General features: G+C 39.5%; 1 protein-coding gene across 4 annotated transcripts in view; it reads right to left on the bottom strand.

The window, feature by feature from the left end:
- The window catches only part of scap (SREBF chaperone), a 152,945-nt gene that overhangs the window by 52,405 nt on the left and 83,317 nt on the right, over positions 1-17,223 (bottom strand). For all 4 annotated transcript variants that reach the window (XM_060823755.1, XM_060823754.1, XM_060823752.1 and 1 more), the window contains 3 exons: positions 15,935-16,047; positions 10,753-10,847; positions 618-716 (listed from right to left, as the gene is read on the bottom strand). In XM_060823755.1, the coding sequence (XP_060679738.1) occupies positions 618-716; positions 10,753-10,847; positions 15,935-16,047 (307 nt within the window). The remainder of the gene's footprint in view (positions 1-617; positions 717-10,752; positions 10,848-15,934; positions 16,048-17,223) is intronic.

The following is a 17,223-nucleotide window of genomic DNA, read 5'->3' as shown; positions in this document are numbered from 1 at the left end:
AGAGTGGGAAATTATCTTTCTCTTAGAAACCTCTTAGTGATATCAACTACAGGTACAGTCAAAGCCTAGAGCTTTGACAATTATAATAATATGCACTACTAACCTAAACCACTGCACTATACAGTTGGTGTAGGAAGGGAATGCACAAGGACATTGTAGCTACTAAGTTCATAGCACTGTGACATCTTTCAGAAGTTACAATAAATACCTCAAACATGAACAAGTACCTAAGAAATGGATTAAACAGGACATCAGCAAATATGGTAGTCACTTTGCACACAGATAGCAGTATTAAATTGATAGACAGTTCATTCATCTCTAATGGTTGGTTCAGGGAGGAATGTTGCCCAGGACAACTATCTGTCCTTTACCAAACAATGTCATCACTGCTACTCACCACATAGTTCATTTTCTGAAACCCATAACCCCTCTAACAATGCTTCACTCCCTTCAGTGTTTCTTGGCAATGTCAACAAGTATATACTCAAGTCTTGGAGTGGCTCTTAAAGACAGAATCTTCTACTTTGGAGACAATCCCTCCAGCCAGTGAGCTCAGCTGACACACCACAATGTTAGATTCAAAATTAATTTAACTTAGTACAACAGACTTAGCTTACCTCCATACGACGGATATCAATGGACAACACTGTTGTGAAGAAAAACATTTGCAGGAAGAAATCAGAAACGAGTCCAACCACTGCAAACAGGCAAAATTCCTGCAAGAATTGGATGGGTGGGGAATAGGCAAGTAGAAAAGATACACAAAACAAAATAAGAAAGAAAAGTTCAATACATAATTTTCAGACAATAAAAAAGTGATAAGACGTGAACAGCACATTTGAAGAAGCAACACAAAAATATTAAGCAGCAAAACTAAGATAGGGTGCATTCTCAAAAGGATCATGTAATTATAATTAAACAGTATTATTCAACCTGAAGCCTCTTGTTTGTCATTTTCATCAAAAAAATTAATTTATTCACATATCTTTTCTTTAATTTTACTGCTCATCTTTGTATATGCATGCTATTAGTTTAATTGCACTTAACTTGGATCTTGCTGCTGAAAAATAAAATCAAAACCAAAATAATAATATTTAACTTAGACACAAATTTTATTAAATTAGTGCTTTCAGGTGGAAAGCAAATAAGATTATTCCAAAACAGTTGTCAGGCTTCAAAAGGTATAATTTTATTTTCTCTCCCACAACTCACAAAGTCACCTTAGTCCTACTTGACCATATGGCTGGGTACTCATTTGAGGGAGATAACTAGTGGTAGCTCTCACTGGAGAGAAATGACTGGTGGTGGTTTAACCTGAGGGTCACCACATCTCGGGGAAGGGAATTGAACTTTGCACTTTAAACTTTGGTGTTACTTTGCACTGCAAACCTGACCACCCAGAATATTAGGACAACTTTTAACATATTCTTGCTTAATCTTGAATGACAATTCAAAGATCACCTTTCTATGTCCTTTCAATTTCCAAAACCACAATATTTTGTTCCCTCCACTGTCTCCTCAAAAGTAATCTAAAATCTTTAGACTTTGGTTTCCTGCTCAATAATTTATCTTGTCCACACACATCTATCTCCTTTACAGAGCACTTTGAGACTATAACAAAAAATAATATGATTCAAATTTTGTGAATGTGTTGAACTTTTAACTTATATTCTTCATTTTTGGAAACAATACCCAAAACGCTGAAAATCCAATCACACAAAGGACTCCTGCAAGAAACAGCTGTGAACTCCACAAATAGATGCATGGATTGAAGTAGGCTACACAAGATGCAAATGCTGATACAACTAGAGGTACCGTACCAGTTGCTAACCGGATTAAAAGTCCCCAAAGGTCAATTACCCATGATCCATGGTGGCTCAGGTTTGAAGGGCCAAACAACCTATTCCTGTCCCTATTCCTTAGGGTCTAATGGTACTCAGCAAACTCTGAACTTGCCCTGATTTTCAATTGCCTTTTGTTTCTTGACGTAAATGTGTTATTTTTAATCTCGATTTCCTTTGTCCTCCAAAAAATACTAGCTTTGAGTACCTATCTTTCATCCTTAACAGGAGCAAAAATGGCAAAAACTGCAGGAGATCCAGGTGCAAAGCCATAATAGCATACTTTGCTTCAGGAGGCATTCACATAAGTACAGCTTTAGAGTTAGTAAATTGTTGGGGCGTGACTGCAATTCTGGCAGGCATATAGATCCATAATGATAGAGGAGTGTTGGTTCTTGACTTTGACTAACAGGTATAAGGTACTTGTTACCTACTTGCAGATTCAGAGTCGCAGGATTAACAAACTGATCATTATACCATAGTGCATCAAGTTGGGGGGAGGTGGTGAAAAAGGGCTGCTGTAAAGATAAGGAATACCTAGGGAAGATGATACCACAGTGAGGTCCTCACAGGACTAATAGTAGTAGCTCAGTTCTAGGGACACGAGTTTGATTACCACCATGGCAGATGGTAGAATTTGAAATGAGGGGATAAATATGGAATATAAAGTTAATCTCAGTAAAATTATCATTGAACCAGATGGGTTTTTAAAACAATCAATCATGATTTTTACAGAAGACAATGTGCCATTTGTACCTAGTTTGGGCATATATATGATGCAGATGCACAGCAAGGTAGTTGACTCTGAATAGCCTAGCGAGTGACCCAGCACAAGGGCAATTTGGGATGGACAATAAATACTAGCCTTGCCAGAAATACCAACATCCTATGAAAAAAATAAAGAAAAGCACAAGTCAGAGAATAGACACTACTTTGCAATCATGACTGGGCATTGCAAAAGGTGAGAGAAGATGCAGGGGTCACAGAGCATGTTGGAACCTGTGACATTCATAGAATCAAAGATGATGTTTAGGTGAGAGCATATTATCAAAAATTGTAGTAGATTGGGAAAAATTGAAGAAACCAGTGAATAGTGACTCAGCAAGAGAGGAAGAAATCAGACTGAGTGTCAACTAACAGGAAATATTAAAAGCAGACAAAAGCTTCTACAGGTATATAAAAAGGAAGTGACTTGCTAAACTAAATATTGATCTGTCTAAGAGAGATCCTATTGAAAGCTCACAGTCAGTAAGCTTCCAATAGTTATGAAGAAGATATCCTATCAGGTGACACAGCCTCCCAAGTGATTATACAGTTTTAGTGACTTTGGAGGCAGCGTAAGAATTCGATGCAGTGGTAAGAGGTACTTTCTGACTTTTATTTTCTGAAGTATTTCTACAGGATAAATTGAAGCCCAGGATTGGGGGCCAACACAAAAGGAAGGAAAATTATAAAGTCGTTGCTGATAATAGGTACTAATTTGACTATTAGAGGCTACTTTCAGATTGCAGCTAAGTAGCAGAAATATTTACAGATTACACATAAAAGACCAGTGGAACCTTTAAAAATTAACGAAGTAAATAAAATAAAGGAGCAAGGTTAGTCGATGTGTTGTAACTGCATGGTGTGACACTAGGTGAAACTCATTGCTGTTTAGAGTGACCACATCTGTAGCAATTGTTGGCTGCTTGAGAAACTCTGACTCAGAGTTGATGGGCTGGAGCCTGAGGTTGGAACACCTCAACACATCAGGGAGGAGTGAGTTACCTGGAAGTTGTGTTTCAGGAGGCAATCACACCTCTTCAACTGACTACCTTAAATTCGGTCAGTGGTAAGTGACAGTAGGAGGCAAGTCTGGGCAAGATGGGAAGAGTGATCCAAGGGATAGTGCTGAAGGAGCGTCAGCCCTTGAGTTTGCCCAACAGATTTGAAATTCTTGTTCAGCATGGATGAGAGCAGGGGCTGGAGGGAGGATGAGTAAATTGACCATAGCACCATGGTATAAGTCACACAGGATTGATTGAGGAGTGGAAAAAGAGACATAGATCTCATCAGGTTAGGAAAGTAGGGAATAGACACTATTTTCTCTGATCAAAATTGAGACTCTCAAAGGCTGTGCCTGCATGGGTTCAAGATCTCTTATTTGGGCTGCAGAGCAACTTGCAATAGGAGAGGAAAGATCCAGCTGTCATGGCTTATGTAGGCACCAAAAATATAGGTAGAAAGAGGAAAGAGGTTCTGCTGAGGGAATATGTGCAGTGAGAGCTATATTGAAAAGCAGGACCAAAAAGAAAATAAATCTCCACATAATTACCAGACCCATGTGTTAATTTGCACACAGTCAATAATATTAAAGAGCTGAACACAAGGCTCAAACATTTGAGGGAAGCAAGTTAAAATTCACAGGATATTGGCATCAGTACTGGAGAAGGAAAGAACTGTTCTTATGGGACATGTTCCACCTGAACCTGCTGGTGCCAGAGTCATGGCAAATCTCACAACCCGGTCTGTCAATAGGGTTTCAAACAAATAAGTGGGAGGCAGGGATTCACTTGCATGGGAAATTATGGAAAAAAGAAAGGTTGTGGGGGTGGTGTGCGGGGAGGAGGGAGAGATAGGTTCAGGAGAGGTTATTAAAGTTTCCTGCAAAGTATGGAATGGGTCAGTAACCTAACTTCAGAAACAGCATAAAGGGGACAACAATAAAGGGGGCAGGGCACATCAATTCAGGACTGAGTGCAGCACTTAAAATTGCACGCAGTAAATGTAACAAGGTAAACGAGCTTGTACCACAGATTAAAAGCTGCAGGTATAATGTTGTGGGCATCATGAAAATGCAGCTGCCAGGGGATCAGGCTGGCAACCAAGGACACGCATCCTACTAAAAGAAGAGATGCATGGGCAGAGGGTGTGGAGTTGCATTGTTACTATGATATGAAATTCAGCATAGATTGCAAAAGTGATATAGGGTCAGAAGACACAGACTCAGAGGGTAGAGTTAAGGAACTGCAGAGGGGAAAAAAGTCTCCGATGGGATTTATGTACAGGTTTCCTCAGAGTAGTCAGGATATGGGAAAGGAAATCAATCAGGAGAAAGAAGTTATGCAAGATGGCACTGTTACAATAATCTCTGGGACTTGAATATGTAGCTTGACTGGAAAAAATCAGATTGGTAGACAATTCCAAAGAAAATAAACTTGTGAAATGTTTACGAGATGGCTTTATGTAGCAGCTTAAGTAGAGCTCATTAGGGAACAGGCAATTCTGGATTTGGTGCTATATTATGAGGAAGACTTGATTCAGGAGCTAACGGTGAAAGAATCCATAGAGGACAGTGGCCATAATGTGATAGAATTAACACTGCAGTTTGAGAAGGAGAAGCTGGAATCAGGTGCATGGTATTATAACTGATTAAAAGGTAACCACAAGACAGGAGGGAGGAGCTGGCTGGAGTTGATTGGAAGGGGAGCCTACCAGGGAAGGCGATGCAGCAGCAATGGCAGGAGTTTCTAGGGTAATTCAGGAGGCAAGCAGAAATTCATCTCAAGGAAGAAGAAACATACTAAAGACAAGGCAACCATGGCTAACAAGGTAAGTTAAGTTCAGCTCAGCAAAAAAGCATACAATGAAGATTAGTGGGAAATTAGAGAATTGGGAAGCCTTTGAAAACTGGCAGATGACAACTAAAAAAGCAACTGGGGGTGTGGGTGAGCAGAGATGGTGAAATACGAAGGTAAGCTAGTTAGTAACGTACAAAAAGATTGCAAGAGCGTTTGGACATATAAAAAGGTAACAGAGCCAAGAGTTGACATTTAAACTGCTGGAAAACAAGGCTGGGGAAGAAATAATGAGACAAAGAAATAGTGGAGTATTCATGGTGGAAGACCAGCTTATCAGAACCTGAAGAGAGTAAGGGGACAGGTGATTGTCTTGGCCATTACTAAGGTGGTGGTGGGGGAAGTTGGAAAGTCTGAAGGTGGAAAATCAGCCATAGTAGTTGGACTACACCCCAGATCCAGAATGGAATAGATGGGAGATTGTTGAGGCATATGTGGTGATTGTTCAGGAATCACTGGAGTCTGGAAGGGTCCCAGAGCACTGGAAAAAGACTAATGTAACATTCCCTGTTTAAAAAGGGATGTAGACAAAAGGTGGAAAATTGTAGGCCAGTTCGCCTGACCTCAGTCATTGATAGGATTTCAGAGTCCATTTTTAAGGATGAGTTTGCAGAATACTTGGAAGAACACGTGAAGACAGGACTGAGTCAGCAGGGCTTCATCAAGGTTTGACCATGGCTGACAGATGTTAGAATTCTTTGAGAGGGAATGGGCAAATTAGAAAAAGGAGAGTCAGTGGACATGATCCATTTGGATTTGCAGAAGGTCTCTGACAAGATGTCGCACAGGAGGCTGCTAAATAAGTTAAGAGCCCATGTATTAGGTACTGTCCAAGATACTGCCATGGATAGAGGATCAACTGACTAGCAGAAGGTAGTGTGTGGGAACATAGGGGTTAGGATGGCAGCCAGTAACTCAAGGAGTTCCACAGGTACCAGTGCTGGGATCACAACTATTCACATCATATATTAACAACCTGGACAAAGCAACAATGCCCTCAGTTCCTAAGTTTGCAAACATCACAAAGATAGGTGGAGGGATGGATAGTGTTGAGGATGAAGGAGGCTACAGAAAAGCATGTTGACAGGCTAAGACAGTGTGCAAAGAAGTGACAGCAGGAATACAATGTGAGGTTATGCGCTTTGGTAGGAAAGAGAGATGTAAACTATTTTCTTAATGTGAAAATGCTTCAGAAATCTGAAGCACAAAGCGAGTTAGGAGTCCGAGTTAACAAAGGTTCAATTGGCAGTTGGGAAGCAAATACAATGATAGTATTTATTTTTGGGAGGGTGGCACGGTGGCACAGTGGTTAGCACTGCTGCCTCACAGCACCAGAGACTGGGGTTCAATTTCTACCTCAGGCAACTGAGTGTGAAGTTTGCACATTTTCCCAGTGTCTGCGTGGGTTTCTTCGGGTGCTCCGGTTTCCTCCCACAGTCCAAAAATGTGCAGGTTAGGTGAATTGGCCATGCTAAATTGCCCGTAGTGTTAGGTGATTGGGTAAATGTAGGGGTCTGGGTGGGTTGCGCTTCGGCGGGTCGGTGTGGACTTATTGGGCTGAAGGGCCTGTTTCCACACTAAGTAATCTAATCTAATATAATCTCCTGATCAGGGCTAGAATAAAAACAGCAGGGATGAGCCTGCATTAGGCTCTGATAAGACTGCATTTGGAATACCGTTAGCCATTTTGGCTAAGGAAGGATGCACTAGCCTTTGAGAGGGTTGAGAGAAAGTTTACAAAATGGTACAAAGAGCTTGTCATATAAAGAGCTTGTCATATAAAGAACAGCTGAAGATGCTGAGACTGTATTTGATGTACTCTCATGAAAACTTGTGGACAGGCCTGAATAGAGTGTACATGAAAAATATGTTTCCACTTGTAGGAGAGACTAGAGTAGAGGGCAAAGTCTCAGACTGAAGGCGCAAGCCTTTAGAATTGAGCTGAGGAGGAATTTCTTCAGCCAGAGGGTGATAAATCTGTGAAGAGTCATTGCCACTGAGGATTGTGGAGACCAAGTCATTCAGTGTATTTAAGACAGAGTTACAAATCAAGAATCTATGTATGAGCATCAAAAGGTAAAAGAGAGATGGCAGGAGAATGGAGTTGAGAAACAATGAGAATGGCAGAACAGACTCGATGGACTGAATGGCCTAATTCTGCTGCTGTATTGAACAGTCTTATGATCCCTGAGAGGATTTGACTGGGAATTAATAAGAGGAAACAAAGTATTTGCGACCAGGTACAGACTTGCAACAAGCATTGTGCATCTGCATTCACAGTAAAACATAAAAACATCTCAAGAATAGTAGAAAAATGCGAGAAGAGAAAGGAACTTAAAAACAATAATGATCACTGGGACCTGAAGCGTAACTTTGATTCAGAGAAGAGAGTGGTACTAGCTGAACCACAGCTAACACTGAACAGTATGACTATGCACTAAGAAGTGCAAAGTCACACTGTTGACTATCAAGACAGAAAGGCTGAAAGCAATTACTATTGTTAAGAAATACTTGTGACTTTTCAGAATATAAGTCGGCAAACACTAACAGTTTGTTTGATTTTTGTATAGTTGCTTGTGGAAGTTTTCATAGCTGAACTTTTCAGAGAAGAGTGCTGAGTAAACGCTCACATTTCTGAGGAAAAACAAAGGAAAGCAGGGGAGAAGTATTTCCTGACCCCTAATAAATCTGTGAATTCCCTACTGTGATACCAAATTCAGTTGAATAGAAGAAAAAGATATGAGGTTCCACTATCACCTCAGACACCAGTGCAGTCTATTTCCGAATGCAACACGACTGGGGTAATATCCAGGTTTGTGCTGACAAGTGGCAAGTAACATCTGTGCCACACAATTGTCAGGCAATCACCATCTTCAAAGAGATAGAATCTAACTATTGCCCCTTGACATTCAATGACATTAGTTGAAAATGTGTTGCTGGTTAAAGCATCCCTTGGATGCTGCCTGACCTGCTGTGCTTTAACCAGCAACACATTTTCAACTGTGATCTCCAGCATCTGCAGACCTCATTTTTTTACCCATTCAATGACATTATCCCACTAAAATTGTCCTGTGGCTTACCATTAACCGAAAACTGAACTGGACTAGCCACATAAATGCTTTGACTCCAAGAGCTGGTCAGAAACTAGAAATCCTACAGCAACTAATTAACCTATTAACTCCGCAAAGCCTGATTGCTAGCTATAGGTAACAAGTCAGGAGCATGATGGAATATTCCCCATTTGCCTCTTTTTAGTTTCCTAATTACTTGCTGAACTTGCATACTAACCTTATACAACTCATACACAAGAACATCCAGATCCCACTGAACCTTAAGAGATCTCTTACCATGTAGTTTCTTCCTGGAAAAAGTGGACAAGTTAACATTTTTCCACATTATACTCCATTGATAGCTCTCTGACCACTCACTCAACCTAGCCGAAATAACTCCAAAGAGGCCAGAATCCCATCACCAAGACTCTCTTTATTTATAGGTAGAGAATATATGACATTGATCCAGCTCCTTCAGAGTATCAGGACAGCTGACGTTACTGATCTTATCGGTCAGCCTGGGCTCCTTGATTGAGGCTGCTAATCTGGTCCAATCAGGAAACTTATTTTCTATGAAGTCCACCGGATTGACCTTATTACAATCACTACAGTACCTGTATCTTTTTGTAGACTCCTTACATCCTCTTTCTAATTATCTTTATGTAGTCCTAAAATTTCACAACCATACCATGTACAACTTCACCTTAAGAAAGATTAGATTAGATTCCCTACAGTGTGGAAACAGGCCCTTAAGGCCAACAAGTGCACACCGACCACCCCCCCCCCTCCCACTACCGAAGAGTAAGCCACCCAGACCTATTCCCTCTGACTAATGCACCTAACACTATGGGCAATTTAGCATGGCCAATTCACCTGACTTACACATCTTTGGAGCGAGGGAGGAACCGAGGGGGGAAACTGGAGCACCTGGAGGAAACTCACATAGACACGAGGAGAATGTGCAAAGTCCACACAGTCAGCCAAAGCTGGAATCGAACCTAGGACCCTGGTGTTGAGGCAGCAGCGTCAACCACTGAGCCACCGTGCCACCTAACTTGTACAAGTTATAAACAATTGAGGTACCAGCACTGATCACTTCAGCATATCAGTCATCACATCTTGTCAACCTGAAAATGACCCTTTTATGTCTAATCTCTGCATCCTGTTAGGCAGCCAATATTCTTTCATGTCAATATGCTACTTCTATGCCATGAGCATTTATTTCCATAAAAAGCCTATCAAATGTTCTTAGAAATCTATGCACGGTGCATACACTGATCCCATTCCAGAGACTTAATTCCATAATATAAACTGACAAATGATTGAAACCACAACAGAGAAGAGGCCTTTTTTTGTTAAAATACTATCTCAACAAATTTTCAAATAAACATAAAAGGACCTCAGCACTATCTAAAAAAAGAGGGATTCAGCCAAATTATCTCTCACTGAGCATTGGAAAACAAACTATTTGGTCAATTATCTCATATTTGTGGGACCTCACTGTTTGCAAACTGACTTCCTGATTTAAAAGCAGACTACCCTTGAAAAGAACTTCAATAAATCCTGAATTTGTAACATGTGCGTTATATCAATGCAGTTTATCTTCTTTACAGCTTCTTGATTGTTTGGAGGTATGATTTATAAATGATTAACCCATAATTTCTGCTTTTCTATCCTTGTACTTGGCAAATGTTAAAATATAATTTTGCAATGCTACTATCTAATTACATTAGCGATTTAGTGATGGTGGGGGGGGCGGTTACCTCCATGGGTTGGTGCAGACTTGATGCCCAATTCTATGACTCTCTATGATCTATAATGCACAAATTTTCTACACAATAAGTGCACAATTTTCAGCAGTGAGGTATCATCAGTAAACATAACACAACACAGCAGATTTTAAAAAGAAATTTGTTTAGTTTTAAATTCAAGGATACTTAATGTGTTATACCACACAACACCTGAAAAGGAGTAAAATTAGAGCCACACAGCACAAAATTTAGATCTGACACAATACACAAATGATTGATCTTTGTGTCTGTGTTCTAGTCATAAAATTGAAAAATTTACAACTTCAACAGAAGAATGGTCCAAGCAGAAAGCTGAATATAACATTCAAAGCATTATTAATGAGTCAAGGTTAATGTTTAAATGAAAATTCCTTTCCAATCCTAAAAGTTCAAGCACTTTTATTCTATATCAAAACAGTTCCTCCTAACTAGGAGGACAAATTACAAGAAATACCTGAATAGCTGGAACCAGGGTAAAGTAACCAATCAGTATGATAACAAGTTCAGTAGCCACATTCTTCATAATAGACCAGCTTTCATTGCTTAAACCTAGAGAAACATGTCACAGGCATATTACTGAAACGTTAAAGACATTGCAACTCTCAAGTATTTTACAGCAATTAACATTTATATTCATAAACCTGATGCTTAATGTTTTGCCCTATTATTTAACTAAAGTCACATGGTATGAAAATGTGTCCCAATTATCGGCTAAAATGTTGAAACAAGGAGAAATTACTGGAAAAACACAGCTGGTCTGGCAGCTTCTGTGGAGAGAAAGCAGAGTCAACATTTTGGATCCAGTGACCCTTCTTCAGAACAGTGCTCTGAAGCACTGACTGCTTTCTCTCCACAGAGCTACCAGACCTGCTGAGTTTTTCCAGCAATTTGTTTTTGTGTCTAATTCCAGCAGCTGCAGTTCTTTAGTTGTTTACTTTTGTTTAATGGTAAAATGTTGTTTCAACCAGTAGTCTAACGAGCATGAAAATAATGATAATGTCAAGAGAAAAGCAACGATGATCTACAAATGCACTTCAGGGAAAGCAATCAGTTGTCACCATCTCATCACCACTTTTGATTTGACTCAAAATCCACATTGTGGTTCGGTGATAATATCTCCCATTTTAAACAGCAAACCTTTCAGTTTAAAAACGTGATTTATGAAGATAAACCAATGCCAACTTTCCAAGATGACAAGAGTCGCCTGTCAAGCCACACATCATCCTGAACTTGAACTGTACTGCCACTGCTTTACTGACACTGGATCAAACCATGGAATAACCTTTCAAAATGCACTGTGGGTGTATGTACATCCCAAGGACTGCAAAAAGCAGTTAATCATTTTCTCAAGGGCAAACAGGAAATGACAACAACACCAGCTTAGCCAAAACACACACATCAACGAATGGATCTGCCGAGACCAATTAACTTAAAAACAAATCAGCACCCTAACATTCACTAAAATTATGAGACATTTGCCAATCCTGAGTAGGCAAAGAACTTCAACTGTTTCGCTTTAATCCTTAAATGCATAAATTGGTCTTTGTCTGATTGGTTGGATGTGACAGGTGGAATCCTGGTGCCTCAATATTTTACAGTTTACAGCAATGACTTAAGATTAATGAAGTGAAGGTGTTGGTGCTAAGATAGGTAGTCAAGTATATTGTCAAGATGACGATTTGCACACGGATATGGATAGGCAAAAATCTGGTTGTGGGAATATAATATTGGAAAGGGTGAACTTGTTCACTCTGACAAGAATTAAAGAAAGAGTATAAATTTAACAAAAAGACAACGGAACACCAAGGTACAGAGGTCTCTTGGTACTTTAATCCTTGTGCCATAGAACATGTACAGCACATAAAGCAGGCTAATGAGATGGCTATTCTTTATTATGAGAGGAATTGAACATAAAAGGAGGGGCTTTGTTTCATAGATGAGGAAAAACCATGACGACTTGAACATGTTTGGTCTCTTTATTCAAGTAAGAATGTTAATGTATTACAAATGGATCAGAGAAGGTTTACTACATTGATATCTGAAAAAGTGGGTTGCCTTATGAGGGTAAGTTAGACAGGCTAGACTTTTTTCTGCTGGAGTTTAAAACAGTAGACGTGACTTGATTGGAGTGTACAAGATCTTAAATGGCCTTCAGGTGGTGGGTGTGGAAAAAATGTTTCCTCTTGTCAGTTAGTCTAGAGCTATAGAGCAATATTTTGAAATCAGGGGTTGCCCTTTTAAGATAGAGATAGCAATACCTTCTTTCTCCGAGATTTGTGCAACTTTTGAATCTTCAGCCTCAGAACACAATGGAAGTGGGGTCACTGAATATTTTTATAGCACTGATTATCTTAGTGGGCAAGGGAATCAAAGGTCATTGGGGGTAGTTGTGAGTATGAAATTCAAACACAAACATATTAGCATGATCTTTTTGAATGATGAAGCACGTTCAAGGGATGATTGGCCCACTTCTACTCTTATTTCATATGTTCCATAGTGCATCTGGATATTTGTTATCTAAGTCTCATCATGACTTCTCCTGTGATCACCCAAATCACAAAACAACCCAAAGTGAAAACAATATCAGATTAAAAACAAACCATTTACATGAATTTAGAAATTATAAGCTGTTTAAAACAAGGTTATTTGAACAAGAGATCTTTGTAACCCCAATATAAATTAATTGCTTTGTCAATATTTATGACAAGCTTGGAATCCATTTATTGGTAATACAAGAGATGTCTTGAAGAGGGTACAATATAGTAATGAAATTGAATAATTTGCCACCTTGCTTCTATGCTGCAAAGTGCACATTTGCTGCCCTGCACTCATTGCCCTCAAGGTGGTGATGGTGAGCCACCTTCACTAACTATTGTATTCTACATAATGTAGGAAATACCCATAGCATTTAGAAGGGAGTTCTAAGATAACCTTTGACTAAATCAAATTTTGTTGTAATAAAGTTTGTACCAAAGCTCTAACGTGATTATAAGTGGAGAGGCCAATGGAACCCAGGCTGAGCATCAGTGAGCAAGTGATTGCTATTTAAGTGGCATCAGAGAGCCATTTGAAAATGATCAAGAGTAGATTAATGGGGCAGTAATTAGCTGGTTTTTATTTGTCCTACATTCTGTAGGGAGAACAGAGCTGAGGAATTTTCCACATTAATGCCAACCTTGAAACTGGACTAGGACTGCTTGGCATGGTGTATAGCCCGTTTGAAACACAAGTTTTCAGTACCACTGCTTGGATGTTGTCAGGGCTTGAGATTTGCCATTTCTAGCAATATTAGCTATTCTTACTGTCACCTGGAGTAAATATAATTTGGTTGGCATCTGTGATGCTAGGGACTTCAAGAGGAGACAGAGATGCACTTTCACTTGGTACTTCTCGATGAAGATGGTTGCAAATGCTTCAGCCTTGACTTTTTGCCTAGACATGCTGGACTCCCCCATTACTGACTAGGGGTATACTTATGCTGCCTTCTCCTCCAGTTAGTTGCTTAATTGCCCACTTCCATTCATGACTAGATGTGGCAGGACTGTAGACCTTTAATATGATCCTTTCGTTGAAGGTTTGCTTAGATCTCTGTAGTTGACCTAAAAATGTACACATACACCAGTTTGTCAACTGAACCAGTCACTCAATAAATATTGAATCAAACCATCAGAATTTTTTTAACTACAGAATTTTATGTCTGTCACAAGGGTCAGATTTGGCATTATTTCAGCATTATGTCATTTACAGGTACAAATAAATGCCACTGAAATAACTTCATTTACTACAATGGTGAACTAAAGTTATAATTGATGAGCCAATGTCAAACTGAGAACAGATTTAGAAAACAAAATACCAGCAGGGGACTAATTACAGCAAACCAAATTACTCAATAATATAAAAAAACTGGAATTAACACATTGTGACATTTTAATTTACAATCCGGTTTCAGTTTATACTTAACCCAACAAAAACATGCCTTTTTAGTTTTAGGATTCAACATCCAACATCATCCATCTGCCATGCTTCCCTGCCTTTTCATGATGCAAAATCGCAATTAAAAGATATCCACGAAAATTGAAGATTTAATATCTGGTGAGTCGGGTGGTTAATGGTTATAGATATGACGAATTCAATGTGGTACATCAAGTCCTTGAAAATACAGTTAAGTGTAACTGAAGATTTACAAGGAACTGTTCCTCCAACGTGAAGTGGATTCTCCCCAGTGTTCTGTTACTAGTGAGCCTGTCAGCAGCAAAAGTGGGAGAAAAAACAGTCTTTGATTGGAAAAGCAGCACAATGTGAGTGCTTTCATCCAATCCCAGGCCTGGAACCATTGCAATAAATCTGAGGGGCCTGAGAGTCTTGTTAGGAAACTCTGGCTTGGAGAGTAGGCAAATAAAAGCTGGACTGCTGGGAGAGTAGAGACACAGGGTCATGAAGAGGAGTGGTTGCAACAACAGCACACCCTGGGATAGCTGGAGTGTTAGACCAGAAAGGAGGGTGGAAGACCACGTTGGCACCTCAACAGCTGACCCATACAGCTCCTCAGCAGCATTAATTACCAAACTTTCTGAATCCATTTAGTGAGTTGGTGAGTGAAACTGAGGTAGATAAATGGCCACTCTCCTCCTCCTCCCCCCACCAAAAAACCCTATCAGCAAATAATGAGGAATCCAACATTGATCCCTGCGGTATACTATTTGACACCGGAATCCAACCCCACAGCCCTCTGCACCATCTTCTGTCTCCGGTGACAAAGCCAATTTTTGATTCATCTTGACAAGTTACTCCCATATCCCAAGTGCTTTTTCCTTTTTTATCAGTCTTCCATGTGGGACCTTGTCAAAGATTGTGGGAGATGAGTAAAAAAACTTAGCTGAAATGCAACACACCATAGACCCTAAGGTTGTGTGAATTCTGCCACGGATTGCTCTGAGCATGCCCCAGAAGAGATGGATAAAAGCCAGTGCCAGTTAAAACCAACTAATTTAGCTTGGCCTTGGTTTTTATGCCATTCATTGGTCTGCTTAACAAAAAAAGCAAAGTCTATTAATTTTCTATAATGTTTGACATTTTTTAATTAATTGCTCATTTAGGCTATCAATTTATCAAACTGGAGTTGTTTTGTTGTTGAAATTAATATTTACCGCTGTGACAGAACAAATTTCTCCAAAATTTGCTTAACATAGTCATTCTACAGAGTGAGAGAAAAACTTACATGTGAACTTCCTGCCCTGTGATAAAAGGTTACATAAAAATATTGTGCAAGGCTATAGGGGATAAAAACAACAAGACTGATACAAAGAAATGATGTTCGTTTGAAGAATTGGTGCAGGTATTGGCCAAATGACCTCATTACGCACTGTCACAATTCTGTTATTGTGAAATGCTGCCTGTCCCACATTTTCTGTTTTTATTTCATAATGCCATAATGAGTTTTGAGTTGGAATCATGAATTAAAACTTAGAAACAATTCCACCAAAAACCATGAATCTATCGCTCATTTTATCAATTACTGAATTAGAAAAACTGACCTGGGAAAAAATGAATTGGGAAGCTGACAGCAGTAGTTGAGGGGGGTTGGCGGGGGGGGAAACAGTGTACATAACTTTGAATAATGTGTTTTTTTTTCTTACCTTGTGCTATTCGCAGTTTGACTTCAAGGTCAACAGGGGTTGAAACAACTGACTTAGTGAGAACAAGGACATTTTCCAGACCAATAACCACAACCAGGTAAGGAAATATCTCACTTTAAGAAGAACACAAAAAAGCAAATTAAAAACTATGTTTAAGAAATTAAATGCAGATTTACCAATAGTTTTCTCAACACTTCTGTTCAGTTCAAAAGCATAACCGTAAGTCAATTCTCACCCCACTCTTGTCTTTACTGCCCACAGCTTCCTAACTTGTTTAAATGGAGCCGAACGCAACTTGGAAGAACAGCACGCCATGTTTTGACCAGGCACTTTTTGCTTTTTGTCTTTTGCATTGTACAGAGTTAAACAGTTTCAGATCATAATCCCCTGGCCCTTTCTTTTCTGTTTTTGGATGACAACTATGGTGATGAGCTTGCTTTCCACACTTGTACCTCCTCCAGAGGCATCTTTTGTTTCTTCAGTTAACAACAATGATATTTAATTATATAGACAGAATTAACTATACTTCAACTAATCACACCTAGTGAAACACTTCTTAAAACAGTGGTGCAACTGAATTAGGCAATGTATGTTTTAATTCATGAATTAGTGCAAGACAAAGTAAAGATTGTCTCCAGTATAATCACATACCAATTGTTTTCCAAAATAAAACACTTTAATCATATCTTGCTTTCTTGTATCATTGTAGCTTTCTTTATTGAATTCCAGCCCTCCATTCTATCAGAGATTGTTCTCCCGTAGTGGCTCAGTGTTAGCACTGCTGCCTCAACACCAGGGATCGGGGTTCGATTCCAGCCATGGGTGACCATCTGTGTGGAGACTGCACATTCTCCCAGTTTCTTCAGGTGCTCTGGTTTCCTCCCATGGTCCAAAGATGTGCAGGTCATGCTAAATTGTCCACTGTGTTCAAGAATGTATAGGCTAGGTGCATTAGTCAGGGGAAATGTTGGGTAATGGGTCTGGATGGGATACATTGCAGAGGGGTGGTGTGGACTTGTTGGGCCGAAGAGCATGTTTCCACACTGTAGGAATTCTAATTCTTCAAATTCCATTCTCTCCTCCCCCATGCACCCAACTTTCCCCACTTTGCTTAAAAACTAAGTACCCCCTATTCTAATGAGATCATCAAATTGAAATATCAACTCAGTTTCTGTCTTCATAGATGCTACAGAATCCAGAGTTTCTCTGGCATTCTTATTTCATTAGTGACATGTTAGATGCATGGCCCACATATAAGGTTGTGACAGCATCTTCTTGCAACTGTTTCA

This window comes from Hemiscyllium ocellatum, chromosome 4 (genome assembly GCF_020745735.1).
Source record: "Hemiscyllium ocellatum isolate sHemOce1 chromosome 4, sHemOce1.pat.X.cur, whole genome shotgun sequence".
Taxonomy (NCBI): domain Eukaryota; kingdom Metazoa; phylum Chordata; class Chondrichthyes; order Orectolobiformes; family Hemiscylliidae; genus Hemiscyllium; species Hemiscyllium ocellatum.
This window is presented reverse-complemented; position numbering and strand designations above follow the sequence as displayed.